Raw genomic sequence first — 17251 nt, 5'->3', positions numbered from 1 at the left:
ATAATGTTCCCACAGTGCCACCATCTTCCCACATACAGTATAATGTTCTCACATTACCACCATCTCCCCACATACAGTATAATGTTCCCACAGTACCGCCATCCCCCCACATACAGTATAATGTTCTCACAGTACCGCCATCCCCCCACATACAGTATAATGTTCTCACAGTACCACCATCTTCCCACATACAGTATAATGTTCTCACAGTACCGCCATCCCCCCACATACAGTATAATGTTCTCACAGTGCCACCATCCCCCCACATACAGTATAATGTTCCCACAGTACCGCCATCTTCCCTCATACAGTATAATGTTCTCACAGTACCACCATCCCCCCACATACAGTATAATGTTCTCACAGTACCGCCATCCCCCCACATACAGTATAACACTTGGTTTTCTTTTTTTGGTGTTTTTCATGTAATATATGGAAGCCTACAGGAAAATGCTAAAAGAAACATAATATCCAGGAATAAAGCCACTGTACATGGAGACATTAGCATCAAATAACTGTCTTGTTCTTACACACACGCTCTTATAAATGAGATCTAACGTGATAAAAGATTACAACCTGGGGAAGACGGGAAACATTCATACAGACGGTCGGTGATGATGTAGTCAGTGACGGACTCTGGCCATATCTGTTTCTAGAGCCGTATTAGAAGATGAAGATGTCGTCCTCATCATGAAGTTGTTATTTCTCATGCCAGGTGTAATGTATATGACGAGAATTAGCGTTATGGAAGATGAGTCTATAAGAAACGTATTCAGCTGCCGACTCCGAGGAAGAAACTGCTTGTTGTCTGTGGCCTAAAATATAAAGGTTTTATTAGTACGTCAGGGACAAAAGCAGAATGTTGTAAAATAATAAAAATACCATTGCTGCTTGGGTTTCTGGGTGATTCTTACTGAAGCAGTGGCCAACTTAGCCAGTGATTGGAAGTATGGAGGAGATGTCTAAGTCAGCAATTCAACTTATGTTCCAGTCCATAAAAAACTAGAGAACACAACATCTACACATTCTATCTCCTGATATATTTCCCTTATTGTCTCCAGTAATTGTATTATTACACAGAATTCTTTATGATGTTACATCGGCTCATCTTCTTCTCATTCAGGTCTCTACAATATCAGATCCTCTCAGTGAAGATCTTCTATATTAAGAGAATTTTTCTGAATCACCTATCAAGGATGGACATGGACAGAGACAAGATGGCGGAGAGGATATTACACCTCACCCTAGAGATCCTCTTCCGGCTTACTGGAGAGGTGAGAGATTCTGATGACGTCACATTACATCATTCTTATCTATGGGAATAACAGATGGACAGAACTGGAGAGGTGAGGACTCTGGAAATGTCTGTAGTGAGATTTATTAATGTGTCTCTCCATAACCAGGATTACACAGTAGTGAAGAAGACCTCTAGTGAGCGCTGTCAGGCCCCTGTGTCTGAGGGATGGGGAAGACCCCTGAGCTTAATCACAGGACCTCCACCTCACACCCAGATACATGAGGACATCAATGACCAGAAGATCCTAGAACTCACCTACAAGATGATTGAGCTGCTGACTGGAGAGGTGACGCTGCTGGGAATGCTGGGACATTATACAGTAACGCTATGGAGGGATCGGGGGGATGACGGTATCATTGTATGTGTCAGGTTCCTATAAGATGTCAGGATGTCACCGTCTATTTCTCCATGGAGGAGTGGGAGTATTTAGAAGGACGCAAAGATCTGTACAAGGACATCATGATGGAGGTTCCCCAACCCCTCATATCACCAGGTAATAGACAGGACTGAATACACACAGTCTATAATTATCTGTATGTAAAGAATGAATTCAGTCCCTGTATGTGTTTCCTCCAGATCCATCCAGTAAGAGGACAACACCAGAGAGATGTCCCCGTCCTCTTCTTCCACAGGACTGTAAACAAGAAGATCCCAATGTTCCTCAGGATCATCAGGTAGATGGAGAGAAGGTGTCATGAGATCTCCCCTATGATGTGTAGACGGCTGTGAAGGTCTTGTGCTCAGTCTTGTTTTATCCACCAGTATTATATGTTTTCTACTTGTGTAATGAGAACGGTGGAGATGGCAGGATTAGAGCTGATCATAGATGTGACTTCTCCATCTGTCTGTGACTTTTATAATATTTGTTTCAGGGTGAAGATCTGACCCATATTAATACTACAGAGACATATGTGAGGGGTGATGAGCGGTGTAAGGAGGAGATTCCTACATATGATTACCCAGGTGAGTAGTAACCACTAAATGCAGAGAAGTCACAGATTCTTCTCAGTCACCGGCTGTGGCTGGTTTACCGGTCATGTAGTTTGGCCGTATCACAATCGTGTGATCACCATTTTCCCGCTAGACCACAACATTTTCCTCCATCTGAAAATGTTCACATTACTTTGTGTAGTTGTAAAAGCCCTTTTCTTTAGAACTTACAACCTGGAGGATCCACCTACCCCCTGGGATTAGTAGACGCTGACCGTTACCTGTCCAGATCTGTAAACTACAAAGCCAAATGACAGCGTACGTAGAAAGTGCTGACAAGTGAGAAAATTACTTGAAGAAAAATATTCTGATGGGCCTGTAAGAGAAAGCGGAGGGTAATGATGCTGTTGGCTTCCTAGATCCCTGATATCTTATTGGATTAATCTACCTTCTCTCCCTTCTGTGCTGCTGAATGTGCTCATATGGTCCCTACAAGACCAGGTCCAGTCTTTCTGGCCAAACTTCACTTTTTTGATCGACAATATTAAATGTGCAGTGAGGGCCAAGTGTGAATTTCTGTACAATAACCACAGAGTTTCCCTTTATCCTGACTTTTCAAACTATCTTCAAACAGGATCCTGATAAACTACATAAATAACATTACACCTGTGCCATGATATGTCTCTAAGCTGTGCGTGGCTGATGGCTGTAATATACATCTATTCACGCCTGCAGGAGATGTGGTGGCATGGCTCCAGCCCTGGTTTCATGGATTCACTCCACGTCATAAATTCCATTATGTTTTCAATCCTAAAGAATTCAGATTCCTGCACAATCTCTCCTGAAATGGGGGGCACTAATACTTTCTCTACTCTTCTGGTCAGGACTCATCATACCTCCAATGGTCCACCATAAATGAGTGCAACTCCGGTTTAGTGTTGGATTTCTCCCTTCATACATACATTGTTGTTGGGGATGTTACATGTTTATATATTCTTTCTTTTTTTTACAAGTTCATTCTGTATAATAGTCTGATTGTGGAGGGATCGGCCGGCCTCACTTATGTGACTCTGTAATTCCCTGGTAGTCTTTCAAAAAGATCTCCATTGTCTCTTCCAAATGCCCGAGATCTAAATGTAAGACACCTCAGCTCTGCAGTATTGTAAAAAACTTCACTTTCAATGTCTAATATTTCTTCTTGACACTCATCTGACAGAAGATATTGTCCCTTACGATAGTTTAGATGATGAAGAGCCACCGAGCCCCAGACTCTAATTACCCCAGAGAGGTTTCACCACTAGTTACTCATTTTTCTCTGATGGAGACTGTTCAGTTTGATCATTTCAGTAGATGTTTTATTATCTATACTCACAGTTTTTGACTTCAGTAATCCTCTGATTTAACCCCTTCCCGCAGACAGTTTTTTGTTCCTAATCAGGTTCCATTTTTCAAATCTGACGTGTGTCACTTTATGTGGTGATAACTGTGAGATTCTTCACAAATGATAATAGGAAACAAATGGACCTTACAAATTATTTCCAACTACTCTTGAATGTGACAATCCCCTATATACGGTTGTACACTACTGTCTGGGCACATCGCAGGGTAAGAAGGGAAGGAGCGCCATTTAGCTATTAGGAATGCTGATTTTCCTGGAATAGTTCACAGACACAATGTATTGGGGGCACTGTTCATGGTCACCTGTCAGCTCAAAAGATGGCCACCACAAACTGGCTTGTCACTATCTACCCTGTTTACTGATTTCACAAATTACTTTGCTCATCAACCTTTAACCCCTCTACATGGATCTGGACTTACACAGAGACCCCTAGGCTTGGGCCACGGTGTTACCTGCTGTTCTGTGGAGTGAGATGGGAAGAAGAATAGTCAGGTAGCCGGATCACAACCAGGAGGGCAGAGAAAGTATAAAATCAGAAGACACAAGAGCAGTCAGTAAACGGGCCAAGGTCACAACAGGAACCAAATACACAAGCCGGGAGCTGATCACAGAGGACTGAACCAGTGGAGAACACGGCTGGATCTGGCAGCTTCCGGCAATATGCTTCCAGCTTTAGTAGGGTGCGGTGCTTTCCAAATGGCTGAAGCAGGGAGCAGATTACTCCAGCTGGACAGCACACACACCCATACTGCCAGACTGGATGGTACTACAGGTCCCAGGTTACCTAATCTTAGTGGCTGGACAGAGCCTGCGCCTTTTACTCCATATTTGGGAAGCAGAATGAGCAAACAGTTGGACACCACGCTCCACTGGTTCATCCTATGAGGTTTTCTATTAGATGGTCATTGTCCTGGTGAATAAGTGAATGTTTTTTTTATATAACTTGCCTTTTTTTACAGACAGTTTAAGTAGAAATGTTCAAAAATATAAAATTCAAGGATTTTTTATTAAAAAATAATTATTCTTGGCAGATAACTGTACCCGGAGATCAGAGGGACAGCTGACATCTTCAATTTTCAAATCAGACGTTTTTCAGATCCCACAGGATACAATTGAAGTGAATGACATTACTCCAGATATACCATCATCCCTTCACAGCAAAGATCTGTCATCTGATTCTATGAAACAGGTCCTGTCTTCTGATTCATTACTGACTACTAAGGAAAATCATAGTCACAAAATAAGCATTAAAAAACAAACTGCTCCTAAAGCAAAGAAGACATTTTCAGGTTCAGAATATAGAATTAGTTTTCCTCTCAAAAAGTCTTTTCTTAAACATCAAAAAATTCACACAGCGAAGAATAGATTTTCTTGCTCCAAGTGTGGGAGATGTTTTATTCGGAAATCAAATCTTGTTAGGCATGAGATAACTCACACAGGAAAGAAGCCATTTTCCTGTTCAGAATGTGGGAAATGTTTTCTACAGAAATCAACTCTTATCAAACATCAGAGAACTCACACAGGGGAGAAGCCTTTTCCATGTTCAGAATGTGGGAAATGTTTTGTACAGAAATCAAATCTTATCGCACATCAGAGAACTCACACAGGGGAGAAGCCATTTCCATGTTCAGAATGTGGAAAATGTTTTAACCAGAAATCTAGTTTTCTTAAGCACCAGAGAACCCACACAGTGGAGAAGCCTTTTTCATGTTCAGATTATGGCAAATGTTTTGTACAGAAATCATATATTAATATACATCAGAGAACTCTTACAGGGGAGAAGCCATTTTCATGTTCAGAATGTGGGAAATGTTTTACAGACAAATCAACTCTTATCAAACATCAGAGAACTCACACAGGGGAGAAGCGTTTTCCATGTTCAGAATATGGAAAATGTTTTAACCAGAAATCTGATTTTGTTAAGCACCAGAGAACCCACACAGGGGCGAAGCCTTTTTCATGTTCAGATTGTGGGAAATGTTTTAACCAGAAAGCGCATCTTGATAACCACCGGAGAACCCACACAGGGGAGAATGCTGCAACTACACACAACTAGTCTCTGTACAGACAAGAAAGGCCCTAGCTGCACAACTAATAACGCCACCACAGACCTAACTCCCTAATAAGCCGTTGAGGAGTTCTTAATACCTCCTGAGGAACCAGAGGGGAGGCTGCAACACACTGTCAACAAGGGGAAAGTAAAGTATGAAGACCCATGACCTAGGACGCAAACCCAGCTTTCTGACACTAGGCACTAAATTGTGACCCAAAATCCTTTGGTAATCTTCAGATTTCATGATGTCTTGCACACAGGCAAGGCACCTAGTGCCAGAGGCAGCAAAACAACCCCAAAACACCTTTGAACCTCCACCATATTTGACTGTATGGGTTGTAAATTTATTGATTATGCTGCGCACCTTGGACAAAGGAACATGCGGATCACTAAAGATGGACTTATAACCTTGAAATTGTTGATATTTTTCAACAATTTTGGTTCTCAAGTCCTCAGACAGTTCTCTTCTCCTCTTTCTGTTTTCTTCATGCTTAGTGTGGCATACATATGCACACAATGCAAAGATTGAATCAACTTCTCCCTTTTTTATCTAGTTTTAGTTGTGATTTTCATATTGCCCACACCTGTTACTTGCCACAATTGCATTTGAACAAGCTTCACATGCTTGAAACAAAGTTGTTTACCCACAATTTTGGCAAGGTGCCAACAATTTTTTCCGGCCTATTTTGTGTGAAATTATGTTCAATTTGCCTTTTTTTCTCTGTTTTCTTGTGTTGTTCCAATACACGCAAAGGAAATAAACGTGTATAACAAAACATGTAATTGCAATAATTTTCTGGGAGAATTACTTCATTTTCTGGAACAATTTCAAGGGATCCAACACTTTTCACCATGACTTATTTTTGTTGCCTTTTTAATTTGTTGCAGCATTTCATCCTCTACATGTTCAGCTATATTAGGAGACTTGTAGCAAAGTCCAATTAGCAGCTTTCCATTATTGCCATGTCCATGTACATTTACCCAGACTGATTCTACATCAGGAATGTAAAACTCAAAACATGAAAACTTTGACAACGTCGTGGGCCAACCCGTATACAGTATAATGGGCCCCATATACTCCTCCATACATAAGAAACAAGAGGAAAAAACTTCAAGTCAGAGTCCCATATAATAGTGAAACAATTACAAAATGTTATTAATTATAATTTATACAGGAAAAAAATATGAATCGCAGAAACAGACAGTTAATAGTAAAACAATGGAGGAGCACTAATGAGGAGCATGAGACAAATTAACATGATTCTTTTCTGATGTAAATACATAATTGGGCTGCCAAAAAATAAGAATATATTGTTAAAATGCAGTGAAGCATTCAATAAAAGTGCAGGTGCTTGTGAGGTAGGTCAGAAGTAGTTGTTATATAAGAGGTTAGTCACACCGCTGTCTATATATAAGTACTAATATAGATAGCTCATACTGGGGACAGCAGATCTTTATAAGTGGTATCAGTGCCCTGACCTCTTAGGCTACAGGATAAAAGTATATCCTAATACATATTAAAGCCTAGAAAATGCACCTAAGTAGGAAAAAAGATTAAAGAACGGCAGCAAAAAGAGTGTAGCATGAACCCTATAGAATACTTACAGCCACAGTCGATGTGAATACGCCCCTGAATTGCGCTCACCCTGATGCGCGTTTCGGCACGGCTGCCTTCATCAAGAGGTGGCGTCAGTGTAGGTGGGTAGGGTTTAAAAAGGGCCCTTGAGCCAATAGAAAAGGGGGGGTGTAGTCTCTCGGCCAATGGGTGTGGGGAGGGCGTGGCATGACACATGGCAATCACTGCTACACCACCGCATCCATGGCAAACGCGTCATATGATCCATCATTCAGCAAGCACATGGGGAACCACGTGACCGCACGTCATGGAGCAGAGATTGATACGGCCAGCGAGGACACCACAGAGAACAGTGAAGCATGAAGTATAACACGATTATATGAGATCATAGTATAAATGCATAATAAGATATAAGAAAATATCTCTCAAAATATCGATCTATAAATGCGAAATATATATAAATTATATTCTATTATATATATAAAATATATAGAAATTATTAACTACTACCCAACCATACTACACTGCTCAAAAAAATAAAGGGAACACTTAACAGAATATAACTCCAAGTAAATCAAACTTCTGTGAAATCAAACTGTCCACTTAGGAAGCAACACTGATTGACAATCAATTTCACATGCTGTTGTGCAAATGGAATAGACAATAGATGGAAATTATTGGCAATTATCAAGACACCTTCAATAAAGGAGTGGTTCTGCAGGTGGGGACCACAGACCACATCGCAGTACCAATGCTTTCTGGCTGATGTTTTTGTCACTTTTGAATGTTGGCTGTGCTTTTACACTCGTGGTAGCATGAGACGGACTCTGCAACCCACAGAAGTTGCTCAGGTAGTGCAGCTCATCCAGGATGGCACATCAATGCGAGTTGTGACAAGAAGATTTGCTGTGTCTGTCAGCGTAGTGTCCAGAGGCTGGAGGCGCTATCAGGAGACAGGCAAGTACACCAGGAGACGTGGAGGGGGCCGTAGAAAGGCAACAACCCAGCAGCAGGACCGCTACCTCCATCTTTGTGCAAGGAGGAACAGGAAGAGCACTACTAGAGCCCTGCAAAATGACCTCCAGCAGGCCACAAATGTGCATGTGTCTGCACAAACGGTTAGAAACCGACTCCATGAGGGTGGTATGAGGGCCCGACGTCCACAGATGGGGGTTGTGCTCACAGCCCAAGACCGTGCAGGACACTGTGCTCTTCATGGATGAAAGCAGGTTCACACTGAGCACATGTGACAGACGTGACAGGGTCTGGAGACGCCGTGGAGAGCGATCTGCTGCCTGCAGCATCCTTCAGCATGACCGGCTTGGCAGTGGGTCAGTAATGGTGTGGGGTGGCATTTCTTTGGAGGGCCGCACAGCCCTCCATGTGCTCGCCAGAGGTAGCCTGACTGCCATTAGGTACCGAGATGAGATCCTCAGACCCCTTGTGAGACCATATGCTAGTGCGGTTGGCTCTGGGTTCCTCCTAATACAAGACAATGCCAGACCTCATGTGGCTGGAGTGTGTCAGCAGTTTCTGCAAGATGAAGGCATTGAAGCTATGGACTGGCCCGCCCGTTCCCCAGACCTGAATCCGATTGAGCACATCTGGGACATCATGTGTCGCTCCATCCACCAACGTTGCACCACAGACTGTCCAGGAGTTGGCGGATGCTTTAGTCCAGGTCTGGGAGGAGATCCCACAGGAGACCATCCGCAAACTCATCAGGAGCATGCCCAGGCGTTGTAGGGAGGCCATACAGGCACGTGGAGGCCACACACAATACTGAGCCTCATTGTGACTTGTTTTAAGGACATTACATCAAAGTTGGATCAGCCTGTAGTGTGTTTTTCCACTTTAATTTTGGGGGTGACTCCAAATCCAGGCCTCCATTGGTTAATAAAGACATACTGGGAATTTAGATTGTGAGCCCCGATGGGGACAGCGACGATAATGTATGTAAAGCGCTGCGGAATATGTTAGCGCTATATAAAAATAAAGATTATTATTATCATTAATAAATGTGATTTCCATTGATGATTTTTGTGTGATTTTGTTGTCAGCACATTCAGCTTTCTACAGAACAAAGTATTCAGTGAGAAGATTTCATTCATTCAGATCTAGGATGTGTTATTTGAGTGCTCCCTTTGTTTTTCTGAGCAGTGTGTGTATGTGTGTGTGTGTGTGTGTGTGTGTGTGTGTGTGTGTGTGTGTGTGTGTGTGTGTATATATTAACACATGAGGAATTATATACTTAACAAAAAAGTGCGAAACAACTGAAAATATGTCTTATATTCTTGGTTCTTCAAAGTAGCCACCTTTTGCTTTGATGACTGCTTTGCACACTCTTGGCATTCTCTTGATGAGCTTCAAGAGGTAGTCATCGGAAATGGTCTTCCAACAATCTTGAAGGATTTCCCAGAGATGCTTAGCACTTGTCGGCCCTTTTGCCTTCACTCTGCGGTCCGGCTCACCCCCAAACCATCTCGATTGGGTTCAGGTCTCGTGACTGTGGAGGCCCGGTCATCTTGCGTAGCACCCCATCACTCTCTTTCTTGGTCAAATAGCCCTTACACAGCCTGGAGGTGTATTTGAGGTCATTGTCCTGTTGAAAAATAAATGATGGTCAAACTAAACGCAAACCGGATGGAATAGCATGCCGCTGCAAGATGCTATAGTAGCCATGCTGGTTCAGTATGCCTTCAATTTTGAATAAATCTCCAACAATGTCACCAGCAAAGCACCCCCACACCATCACACCTCCTCCTCCATGCTTCACTGTGGGAACCAGGCATGTAGAGTCCATCCGTTCACCTTTTCTGAGTCGCAGAAAGACACGGTAATTGGAACCAAAGATCTCAAATTTGGACTCATCAGACCAAAGCACAGATTTCCACTGGTCTAATGTCCATTCCTTGTGTTCTTTAGCCCAAACAAGTCTCTTCTGCTTGTTGCCTGTCCTTATCAGTGGTTTCCTAGCAGCTATTTTACCATGAAGGCCTGCTGCACAAAGTATCCTCTTAACAGTTGTTGTAGAGATGTGTCTGCTGCTAGAACTCTGTGTGGCATTGACCTGGTCTCTAATCTGTGGCTGCTGTTAACCTGCGATTTCTGAGGCTGGTGACTTGGATAAACTTATCCTCAGAAGCAGACGTGACTCTTGGTCTTCCTTTCCTGGGGCGGTCCTCATGTGAGCCAGTTTCTTTATAGCGCTTATTGGTTTTTGCAACTGCACTTGGGGACACTTTCAAAGTTTTCCCAATCTTTCGGACTGACTGACCTTCATTTCTTAAAGTAATGATGGCCACTCATTTTTCTTTGCTTCGCTTTTTTCTTGCCATAATACAAATTCGAACAGTCTATTCAGTAGGACTATCAGCTGTGTATCCACCTGACATCTGCACAACACAACTGATGGTTGCAACCCCATTTATAAGGCAAGAAATCCCACTTATTAAACCTGACAGGGCACACCTGTGAAGTGAAGACCATTTCCGGTGACTACCTCTTGAAGCTCATCAAGAGAATGCCAAGAGTGTGCAAAGCAGTCATCAAAGCAAAAGGTGGCTACTTTGAAGAACCTAGAATATAAGACATATTTTCAGTTGTTTCACACTTTTTTTGTTAAGTATGTAATTTCACATGTGTTAATTCATAGTTTTGATGCCTTCAGTGTGAATGTACAATTTTCATAGTCATGAAAATACAGAAAAATCTTTAAATGAGAAGGTGTGTCCAAACTTTTGGTCTGTACTGTATATATATATATATATATATATATATATATATATATATATATATATACTGTATATACAGTACAGACCAAAAGTTTGGACACACCTTCTCATTTAAAGATTTTTCTGTATTTTTATGACTATGAAAATTGTACATTCACACTGAAGGCATCAAAACTATGAATTAACACATGTGGAATTATATACTTAACAAAAAAGTGTGAAACAACTGAAAATATGTCTTATATTCTAGGTTCTTCAAAGTAGCCACCTTTTGCTTTGATGACTGCTTTGCACACTCTTGGCATTCTCTTGATGAGCTTCAAGTGGCAGTCACCAGAAATGGTCTTCCAACAATCTTGAAGGAGTTCCCAGAGATGCTTAGCACTTGTTGGCCCTTTTGCCTTCACTCTGATGTCCAGTTCACCCCAAACCATCTTGATTGGGTTCAGGTCTGGTGACTGTGGAGGCCAGATCATCTAACGTAGCACCCCATCACTCTCCTTCTTGGTCAAATAGCCCTTACACAGCCTGGAAGTGTGTTTGGGGTCATTGTCCTGTTGAAAAATAAATGATGGTCTAACTAAACGCAAACCGGATGGAATAGCATGCCGCTGCAAGATGCTGTGGTAGCCATGCTGGTTCAGTATGCCTTCAATTTTGAATAAATCCCCAACAGTGTCACCAGCAAAGCACCCCCACACCATCACACCTCCTCCTCCATGCTTCACGGTGGGAACCAGGCATGTAGAGTCCATCCGTTCACCTTTTCTGCGTCGCATAAAGACATGGTGGTTGGAATCAAAGATCTCAAATTTGGACTCATCAGAAGAAAGCACAGATTTCCACTGGTCTAATGTCCATTCCTTGTGTTCTTTAGCCCAAACAAGTCTCTTCTGCTTGTTGCCTGTCCTTAGCAGTGGTTTCCTAGCAGCTATTTTACCATGAAGGCCTGCTGCACAAAGTCTCCTCTTAACAGTTGTTGAAGAGATGTGTCTGCTGCTAGAACTCTGTGTGGCATTGACCTGGTCTCTAATCTGAGCTGCTGTTAACCTGCGATTTCTGAGGCTGGTGACTCGGATAAACTTATCCTCAGAAGCAGAGGTGACTTTTGGTCTTCCTTTCCTGGGGCGGTCCTCATGTGAGTCAGTTTCTTTGTAGCACTTGATGGTTTTTGCAACTGCACTTGGGGACAGTTTCAAAGTTTTCCCAATTTTTCGGACTGACTGACGTTCATTTTTAAAGTAATGATGGCCACTCGTTTTTCTTTACTTAGCTGCTTTTTTCTTGCCATAATACAAATTCTAACAGTCTATTCAGTAGGACTATCAGCTGTGTATCCCCCAGACTTCTGCACAACACAACTGATGGTCCCAACCCCATTTATAAGGCAAGAAATCCCACTTATTAAACCTGACAGGGCACACCTGTGACGTGAAAACCATTTCCGGTGACTACCTCTTGAAGCTCATCAAGAGAATGCCAAGAGTGTGCAAAGCAGTCATCAAAGCAAAAGGTGGCTACTTTGAAGAACCTAGAATATAAGACATATTTTCAGTTGTTTCACACTTTTTTGTTAAGTATATAATTCCATATGTGTTAATTCATAGTTTTGATGCCTTCAGTGTGAATGTACAATTTTCATAGTCATGAAAATACAGAAAAATCTTTAAATGAGAAGGGGTGTCCAAACTTTTGTTCCGTACTGTATATATATATATATATATATACTGTGTGTATGTATATATATATATATATATATATATATATATATATATATATATATACAGTGAAGGAAATAAGTATTTGATCCCTTGCTGTTTTTGTAAGTTTTCCCACTGACAAAGACATGAAGAGTCTATAATTTTAAGGGTAGATTAATTTTAACAATGAGATATAGAATATCCAAAAAAAATCAAGAAAATCACAGTGCCCCTGACGAAGCATCAGCAATACGGCGTTGGGGTGGTGTGAGGGGCCGGGGTATGTTCTGAATATGTTTTCTCTTTTGATCCCTCTGGCTGTAGCCATTATGGGAAGGTGTCGCAGCTTTTATTTGAGTATTATCTCTTGATAACAAATATTCATTTCATATAAAAATTTAATACATGCATATTTATGTATATTAAAAAAAATTCTTTCCAAATCAGACAATGTGATTTTCAGGATTTGTTTTCTCATTTTGTCTCTCATAGTCGAGGTCGACCTATGATGTCAATTACAGGCCGCTCTCATCTCTGTAAGTGGGAGAACTTGCACAATTGGGGGCTGACTAAATACTTTTTTTCCCCACAGTATACATATATTATATATACAAATATTTTCATGTGTGTGAGTATATATTATTATTATATATATATATAATGTGTGCATATAAGACCGTGTGCTTTGCTGGAGGGGGAAGGACTTTTCTCTGAACAGAAGCTCAGTCTGGGCAAATCAGAAGCAGATTTACAATAGTTGTGTAAAGGTGGTGTATACAACTCGTAAAACCAGTTCCCTTCTGTCCTATCAGCTGAGGTTACCAGGGTTCATCATAGATCTTAAGCCCCCGTCTCACATAGCGAGATCGCTAGCGAGATCGCTGCTGTGTCACGGTTTTGGTGACGCAACAGCGACCTCACCAGCGATGTCGCTATGTGTGACACTTTGCAGCGATCAGGCCCCTGTTGTGAGGTCGCTGATCGCTGCACAGTGTCCTGGACCATTTTTTGGTCTTTGCCCTCCCGCTGGTCAGCACACATCGCTGTGTGTGACCAGCGGGAGCAGCGATCAGGCTGGTAACCATGATAAACATCGGGTTACTATGGGCACACGTGCCCCTAGTAACACGTTGTTTATCATAGTTACCACTCTGCTACAGTGAGCGTGAGGTTACCGCTCACTTTAGCAGGCTCGTAACCATGATAAACAACGGGTTACTAGCTGCGCGTGTGCCCCTAGTAACCCGATGTTTACCATGGTTACCAGCCTGCTCCTGCTTCAGCAGGCTGGTAACCAGGAGCAGGACATCGTGGAAAGATTCTTTCCACGATGTCACTGCTCCCCTGATTGTTGGTGAGCCTGCCTGTTTGACAGCTCACCAGCGACCACATAACGACGCAGCAACGATCCCTGACAGGTCGTATCGTTGTCGGGATCGCTGCAGCGTCGCTAAGTGTGACGGGGCCTTTAGTGATGGGGGGAAAATGGGAGAATACAATAGGCTAGTGATATCAGTCCCCCACATCGGGGGCTGGAGATACCCCTCTTGGACTGGATGTAAAATCACAAGACACATGTGCTGTCTCTCTCTTACTCCATGGACAGAATGACGACCATATCTGGTTGATACATTACAGACCAAAAGTTTGGACACACCTTCTCATTTAAAGATTTTTCTGTATTTTCATGACTATGAAAATTGTACATTCACACTGAAGGCATCAAAACTATGAATTAACACATGTGGAATTATATACTTAACAAAAAAGTGTGAAACAACTGAAATTATGTCTTACATTCTAGGTTCTTCAAAGTAGAAGGGAAGGACCAAATGTATGACGATGGGAAAATGGGGGAAACCCAACAACTAGGGAAAATGAGAGAGGAGACCCCCTAGGCAGATCTTACAACACCCTGACTCCCCTATCGTCCCTAATCACCAAGAAACTCCAAGAAGAAACTAGCTGACTGCTAGAACTCCAGGCCTGAACAGAGGAAAATAGTTCACCGGTGACTCTCTGGAGACACTGTGGGTTTTTAAATATCAAGCAAGGGTGTGTCAATTAGCAGCAGAAAGAGGAGATCACTGCTGGGTCCTAGCAAGAGAAGAATAGCACTACACTACAGGGATGAAAGAATCAAAAAGGTGTCTGCAAAGCCAAGCGCAGCGACCTTCTACAGCTGGATCCAGAATGACTCTGTCAAGACACCCATGACACCCTCCCAGAATGTTAGACATAATTATTCCAGCAGCCTTTACCCCCATCGTGGGACCGGAATAATAACAAATGTGGGATTAGAGGCTTAGAATACATAGGGGCGTGATGGATTCTAAGTCTTTGTATGAAATAGAATAAAAATTATAACAAAGATGGACGGGCACATTGGGAGATGAGAGGAAATAGGATGGGGTTTATTGATAATTACTATTTCATCCTTATTACTACTAACACTGAATGACTGCGGAGGTTGGCACCCTAAGAAGTCCATAGTCTAAAGAAAAGACTTAGAATTCATCATGTCCCTTTGTATTCTAAACCTCTAATACCAGAGGAATATCGTTTCCTAAGTGGGGTCACTGTAGTGGGAGAGGGGGTCTGCTGTTTTGGCAGCTACACACAATATTCCAGACAAATCAGCAATCCAGAAACCATATACCGTGGATACGGAAAGTATTCAAACTTCTTTAAATTTTTCACTCTTTGTTTCATTGCAGCCATTTGGTAAATTCTAAAAAGTTCATTTTTTTCTCATTAAAGTACACTCTGCACCCCATCCTGACTGAAAAAAACAGAAATGTAGAAATTTTTGCAAATTTATTAATAAAGAAAAACTGAAATATCACATGGTCATAAGTCTTCAGACCCTTTGCTCAGGCACTCATATTTAAGTGACATGCTGTCCATTCCTTGTGATCCTCCTTGAGATGGTTCTACTCCTTCATTGGAGTCCAGCTGTGTTTAATTAAACTGATAGGACTTGATTTGGAAAGGCACACACTTGTCTATATAAGACCTCACAGCTTACAGTGCATGTCAGACCAAATGAGAATCATGAGCTCAAAGGAACTGCCCAAGGAGCTCAGAGACAGAATTGTGGCAAGGCACAGATCTGGCCAAGGTTACAAAAGAATGTCTGCATTACTTAAGGTTCCTAAGAGCACAGTGGCCTCCATAATCCTTAAATAGAAGAAGTTTGAGACCACCAGAAGTCTTCCTAGACCTGGTCTTCCAGCCAAACTGAGCAATCGTGGGAGAAGAGCCTTGGTGAAAGAGGTAAAGAAGAACCCCAAGGTCACTGTGGCTGAGCTCCAGAGATGCAGTAGGGAGATGGGAGAAAGTTCCACAAAGTCAACTATCACTGCAGCCCTCCACCAGTCGGGCCTTTATGGCAGAGTGGCCCAACGGAAGCCTCTTCTCAGTGCAAGACTTATGAAATCCCGCATAGAGTTTGCTCAAAAACACATGAAGGACTCCCAGACTATGAGAAATGAGATTCTCTGGTCTGATGAGATGAAGATAGAACTTTTTGGTGATAATTCTAAGCGGTATGTGTGGAGAAAGCCAGGCACTGCTCATCACCTGCCCAATACAATCCCCACAGTGAAACATGGTGGTGGCAGCATCATGCTATTGGGGTGTTTTTCAGCTGCAAGGACAGGACAACTGGTTGCAATTGAAGGAAACATGAATGCGGCCAAGTACAGAGATATCCTGGATCAAAACCTCTTCCAGAGTGCTCTGGACCTCAGACTTGTCCGAAGGTTCACCTTCCAACAAGACAATGACCCTAAGCACACAGCTAAAATAACAAAGGAGTGGCTTCAGAACAACGCTGTGACCATTCTTTACTGGCCCAGACAGAGCCCTGACCTAAACCCAATTGAACATCTCTGGAGAGATCTGAAAATGGCAGTTCACCAACATTTACCATCCAACCTGACGGAACTGGAGAGGATCTGCAAGGAAGAATGGCAGAGGATCCCCAAATCCAGGTGTGAAAAACTTGTTGCATCATTCCCAAGAAGACTCATGGCTGTACTAGCTCAAAAGGGGGCTTCTACTCAATACTGAGCAAAGGGTCTGAATACTTATGACCATGTGATGTTTCAGTTTTTCTTTTTTAATAAATTCGCAAAAATTTCTACATTTCTGTTTTTTTTTCAGTTCAGATGGGGTGCAGTGTATTTAATGAGAAAAAAATGAACTTTTTAGAATTTACCAAATGGCTGCAATGAAACAAAGAGTGAAAAATGTAAAGGGGTCTGAATACTTTCCGTACCACTGTAGTGATTCTTCCCTTCCGAGCCGTGGAAGCGAGATCTTCTGCCACATTCCGGTGTCGCCTTATTGTTGAGAAACTGCGTTAAAAATTGTGTAGCCACCTATAAGCTATTCCTGCCCACAGTGCCCCCATCCAGCGAGTGTTTGAGAAAGGTTATTACACTGAAACGTCCCGATATTCACAACCAAGGATCACAATCACATTTATCATTGCTGCGCGCTGTTTACTGCATCAATGGAGGGAACAGCTGAGATTCTCCAGACTCCACTCGCTCCTC

The 17251-nt window shown here is 42.3% G+C and overlaps 1 protein-coding gene across 1 annotated transcript; it reads left to right on the top strand.

Moving 5' to 3' along the window:
• Window positions 1–1509: 1509 nt before the first annotated feature.
• On the top strand, window positions 1510–7982 carry LOC141194384 (uncharacterized). Its single transcript, XM_073662289.1, has 5 exons — window positions 1510–1583; window positions 1667–1790; window positions 1874–1971; window positions 2170–2260; window positions 4658–7982. The coding sequence occupies exons 1-5, from the start codon at window positions 1560–1562 to the stop codon at window positions 5680–5682; spliced, it is 1362 nt and encodes a 453-aa protein (XP_073518390.1). The 5' UTR covers window positions 1510–1559; the 3' UTR covers window positions 5683–7982.
• The last annotated feature ends 9269 nt before the right edge of the window (window positions 7983–17251 follow it).

The sequence above is a fragment of the Phyllobates terribilis genome, unplaced genomic scaffold, assembly GCF_046119375.1.
Source record: "Phyllobates terribilis strain yellow unplaced genomic scaffold, ASM4611937v1 Scaffold_70__1_contigs__length_7381418, whole genome shotgun sequence".
NCBI classification, from domain to species: Eukaryota; Metazoa; Chordata; class Amphibia; order Anura; family Dendrobatidae; genus Phyllobates; species Phyllobates terribilis.
This window is presented reverse-complemented; position numbering and strand designations above follow the sequence as displayed.